The sequence below is a fragment of the Oncorhynchus kisutch genome, unplaced genomic scaffold (assembly GCF_002021735.2).
Source record: "Oncorhynchus kisutch isolate 150728-3 unplaced genomic scaffold, Okis_V2 scaffold972, whole genome shotgun sequence".
Taxonomy (NCBI): Eukaryota; Metazoa; Chordata; class Actinopteri; order Salmoniformes; family Salmonidae; genus Oncorhynchus; species Oncorhynchus kisutch.
Genome location: NW_022262917.1, coordinates 50,001 through 55,538, shown reverse-complemented (window position 1 = coordinate 55,538; position 5,538 = coordinate 50,001). Strand labels below are relative to the sequence as shown.

General features: G+C 47.2%; 1 protein-coding gene across 1 annotated transcript in view; it reads right to left on the bottom strand.

Moving 5' to 3' along the window:
- Positions 1-4,035: 4,035 nt before the first annotated feature.
- LOC109876757 (potassium voltage-gated channel subfamily G member 4-like) overlaps positions 4,036-5,538 on the bottom strand; it is a 14,300-nt gene continuing 12,797 nt past the window's right edge. The window contains exon 7 of the mRNA XM_031817268.1: positions 4,036-5,188. Within this exon, the coding sequence (XP_031673128.1) occupies positions 4,413-5,188 (776 nt within the window). The 3' untranslated portion in view covers positions 4,036-4,412. The remainder of the gene's footprint in view (positions 5,189-5,538) is intronic.

Below are 5,538 nucleotides of genomic sequence, written 5' to 3'. Positions count from 1 at the left end.
TTGTGCAAGTTCTCCCACTTAAAAAGATGAGAGAGGCCTGTAATTTTCATCATAAGTACACTTCAACTATGACAGACAAAATGAGGGAGAAAAAAATCCAGAAAATCACATTGTAGGATTTTTAATGAATTTATTTGCAAATTATGGTGGAAAATAAGTATTTTGGTCACCTACAAACAAGCAAGATTTCTTTATTTTTTGCCCCACTGTATATATATATATATATATATATATACAACCCATTTTTTCATGTTGTACCACGTAGATTTCTCACTATCCAAATGTATTCAATTGTGTTCCATTCAAGTAAATCCATTGCCTTTTAACCCCTTTACACATATTTTCCTATACGGATAGCGCTGAATTGAAATGGTTCTCACAGAAGAAATAGGGAACCTGACGGTAGAAATGAAAAGGGAACCGTGGAGATTAATGGGGGAAATGACTGGACTAAAGGTGGGGACACAACAGTTCACCTGACACAAGACCCGAATCAAAATATCACACTGTTGATTTGATGTGCCTTTTACATTGACTGTACTTTTCACCACAACGAAATCTGAAAATACGTTCAGTAACATGATGATAAGAATATTCTTGGAAAAATGTGGGGTAGGTGCAACACAAGACAAAAAATGACAAGGGTTTGAGTGAGAGGTCTAACTAGTGTCTCCAAGTGGACAAGGGTTTGAGTGAGAGGTCTAACTGGTGTCTCCAAGTGGACGAGGGTTTGAGTGAGAGGTCTAACTGGTGTCTCCAAGTGGACAAGGGTTTGAGTGAGAGGTCTAACTGGTGTCTCCAAGTGGACAAGGGTTTGAGTGAGAGGTCTAACTGGTGTCTCCAAGTGGCCACACACCTCTTCAAAGTGTACACAGTTCCTAAGTCATTTCAATGGACGCTTATGAGTCAGAGAAGAGTTGTCATCTATAAAGTGCTTTTGAGGTCTGCTAGCTGTGCCGTTGAGGAAGTAGAGCAAGCGAACTTGTAGTTGTGTTCTTTGGAACACAGCCCGGCATCATTGCCTTTACACAATTACTGTTGTTGTTTACGCAATCACAAAACGGTTCATTATATTTGGAATCTGGGTCAGGTGGGCATAATTTCAGAGCTTGTTCTATTGCCAACATGACTAGCTAAATTATAAAATACGATGTTACAGTGTTTGGCTTTTAGTGGGGCGGTAGGTAGCCTAGTGGTTAGAGCGTTGGGCCAGTAACCAGCAGGTAGCCTAGTGGTTAGAGCGTTGGGCCAGTAACCGAAAGGTAGCCTAGTGGTTAGAGCGTTGGGCCAGTAACCCGAAAGGTAGCCTAGTGGTTAGAGCGTTGGGCCAGTAACCGAAAGGTAGCCTAGTGGTTAGAGCGTTGGGCCAGTAACCGAAAGGTAGCCTAGTGGTTAGAGCGTTGGGCCAGTAACCGAAAGGTAGCCTAGTGGTTAGAGCGTTGGGCCAGTAACCCGAAAGGTAGCCTAGTGGTTAGAGCGTTGGGCCAGTAACCGAAAGGTAGCCTAGTGGTTAGAGCGTTGGGCCAGTAACCGAAAGGTTCCTGAACAAGGCAGTTCCCCTGTTCCTAGGCCGTCATTAAAAATGATAATTAGTTCCTAACTGACTTTGCCTAGTTAAATAAATGTTCAATAGAAATACATATTATTATTCAGAGAAGCAGATGGTAGTTTTGGTGGAATGGATTCAGATGTGTATACAATACAACAATACAACTAACAGGCTCATTCTGTTCAGGACAACCCTGGGTTTGACGCCATGTCATCTGGTAACTGTACATCTAACATAGTGATCATAACCGTTGATAACTGTATATGATATGGAAATGTGAGGTACACATGTTGAGGGTGTTTCTTGAATGACGGGCGAAGTTGTATTTATTCTAGTCCTCCAATGGCTAATCTGCAAAAAATATATTGAGCCCTCGTGATTTACAACATTTCCTTCCCTCAGACAACAAAAAATGGGAAAAGTTGCCCAATTAGTGGGAGGGATGGGGGCCACTTCTTGTCGTGTGCGGTGCTCAATTTCAGAACGGCTGTCAGTCAAAAAAGCTCTGACGTCCTGTATAGCACGTTACCGTACAGCCACTGAGCTCTGACGTCATGTATAGCGTGTTACCGTACAGCCACTGAGCTCTGACGTCATGTATAGCATGTTACCGTACAGCCACTGAGCTCTGACATCATGTATAGCATGTTACCGTACAGCCACTGAGCTCTGACGTCATGTATAGCATGTTACCGTACAGCCACTGAGCTCTGACGTCATGTATAGCATGTTACCGTACAGCCACTGAGCCCTGACGTCATGTATAGCATGTTACCGTACAGCCACTGAGCCCTGACGTCATGTATAGCATGTTACCGTACAGCCACTGAGCCCTGACGTCATGTATAGCATGTTACCGTACAGCCACTGAGCTCTGACGTCATGTATAGCATGTTACCGTACAGCCCCTGAGCTCTGACGTCATGTATAGCATGTTACCGTACAGCCACTGAGCCCTGACGTCATGTATAGCATGTTACCGTACAGCCACTGAGCCCTGACGTCATGTATAGCATGTTACCGTACAGCCACTGAGCCCTGACGTCATGTATAGCATGTTACCGTACATCCACTGAGCCCTGACGTCATGTATAGCATGTTACCGTACAGCCACTGAGCCCTGACGTCATGTATAGCATGTTACTGTACAGCCACTGAGCCCTGACGTCATGTATAGCATGTTACTGTACAGCCACTGAGCCCTGACGTCATGTATAGCATGTTACCGTACAGACACTGAGCTCTGACATCATGTATAGCGTGTTACCGTACAGCCACTGAGCTCTGACGTCATGTATAGCATGTTACCGTACAGCCACTGAGCTCTGACGTCATGTATAGCATGTTACCGTACAGCCACTGAGCCCTGACGTCATGTATAGCATGTTACCGTACAGCCCCTGAGCTCTGACGTCATGTATAGCATGTTACCGTACAGCCACTGAGCTCTGACGTCATGTATAGCATGTTACCGTACAGCCCCTGAGCTCTGACGTTATGTATAGCGTGTTACCGTACAGCCACTGAGCTCTGACGTTATGTATAGCGTGTTACCGTACAGCCACTGAGCTCTGACGTCATGTATAGCGTGTTACCGTACAGACACTGAGCTCTGACGTCATGTATAGCATGTTACCGTACAGCCTCTGCGTTCCAATTAAAGGCGTTTATTAGTTTCCGAATCTGCCATTTTGAATCCATATACAGGTACGAGTGTAAAGGGCTACTCAAGGTATTAAGTTGGTTTCATAACATGAAGTAATGACTCCAAACACGTTCTTTAAATTAATCTTTCACATTTACTGGTTACAATATCGTAACCAAATGGTGACCATCTTGTCAACGGGAACCTTTCCAGGCTCTTTAGTATCACAGTACTTATGTACTTATGTACGGGCCGGCAGGGTAGCCTAGTGGTTAGAGCGTTGGACTAGAAACAGAAAGGTTGCAAGTTCAAACCCCTGAGCTGACAAGGTACAAATGTCCCTGAACAGGCAGTTAACCCACTGTTCCTAGGCCGTCATTGAAAATAAGAATTTGTTCTTAACTGACTTGCCTGGTTAAAATAAAATAAATGTAGATATCATTTCAGCTTCCGTGACGGCAGTGAATATATAAATGTTTTTTAAAAACAGAACACATTACCTAGAATGACATTCACTCTCACGGGTGGCCAAAATTAACAAACTGAAAACCACGCCCCCCATTAGGCCACGGCTACATTCTGATCTCTTCTGATAGGCTGCCACCGCTACATTGCACCCACCATTATTTAATGCGAATATCGATTTCATTCAATTAAAGAAAATCACAGACCAAGTGGCGCAGTGGTCTTAGGCACTGCATCGCAGTGCTAGAGGCTGACCGGGCTGTGCCGCAACCGGCCGTGGCCAGGAGTCCCATAGGACAGAGCACAATTGGCCCAGCGTCGTCCGGGTTAGGGGAGAGTTTGGCCGGCGGGGCTTTACTTGGCTCATCGTGCTCTAGCGACTCCTTGTGGTGGGCCGGGTGCCTGCAGGCTGACCCTGGACATCAGTTGAACGGTGTTTCCTCTGATACATTGGTGCGGCTGGCTTCTCGGTTAAGTGGGGCGGGTGTTAAGTTTCGGAGGAAGCATGACTCCACCTTCGCCTCTCCCGAGCCCGTTGGGTAGTTGCAGCGATGAGACAAGATTTGAAAAAAGAAGAAAACTGATCTCTCAAATGTGTTATTTGATTTCAGACAAATAGCATAGAACAAGTTGAACGAACCAAAGCCTAATTTTCTATTATACCAATCAGAAAAGGCAATTCAGATGAACAACAGTGTCATCCCACTTTTTACAATGTAGGAGTTAGCATCAGGTCTGGTATCCTGCTTCAGATCAGAATGCTGCAGCCGGGAGTATAGCCTGCTGTTCCTCTGTCATCCTTCCCATCATCCCTCTGTTCCCCCCAGCCGGGAGTATAGCCTGCTGCCCCTCTGTCATCCCTCCCATCACCCCTCTGTTCCCCCCCAAGCCGGGAGCATAGCCTGGGGACTGGCACAGAGACTCCACAAAGTCTCGGCGTCTGGGCCAGTAGCTGTCCGTTTCCGCGACAGCTTCCGCCTTCATCTCTACTTCCGCCTCCCTCTCCACCTCCCTTTCCCTCCTGTTCTCCAGGTTGTCAGCGGCCAGAACGGCCCCCGTCTCCTCCTTCCACAGCCTCTCGTGCTCCAGCTTCAGCTCCTGGTAGCTCCTGGAGAACATGTGGAAGATGGAAGTAGCAGGAAACGCCATGATGAGAATTCCACTCAGGATGCTGCTCAGCGCTACCACCTGACCTGGGATGCTCCTCGGCACCATGTCCCCGTAGCCCACGGTCGTCATGGAGATGATGGCCCACCAATAGGAAGCTGGGATGCTGCTGAAGCTGTGCTGGGGCGCGGTGGCGGCGTTGGGCGCCAGCTCACTCTCGGCCAGGTGCACCATGGGAGAGAAGAGGGCCATGCCGACGGTGATGAAGAGCAGGAGGAGGCTGAACTCTTGGGTGCTGCGCTGCATGGTCAGGCCCAGGGTCTGGAGGCCCAGGGAGTGGCGCGCCAGCCGCATCACGTACAAGATACGCAATGCACGCATGAGCCGCAGGACCAGACCCAGCTTGTCCAGGTACCCCCTACCTGGGGAACAGAGGTGAAAGTACACAATGTTAATATGGTAGGTTGTTAATATCCAGAAACAGGTTAACCCCATTATAACACTGTTGTGCCACACTAACCTAGCTAGCTATAGCTAACCCCATTATAGCACCGCTGTGCCACACTAGCCTAGCTAGCTATAGCTAACCCCATTATAACACTGTTGTGCTACACTAGCCTAGCTAGCTATAGCTAACCCCATTATAATAATGTTGTGCTACACTAACCTAGCTAGCTATACCTAACCCCATTACAACACTGTTTTGCTACACTAGCCTAGCCAGCTATAGCTAACCCCCTTATAACACTGTTGTGCCACACTAGCCTAGCCA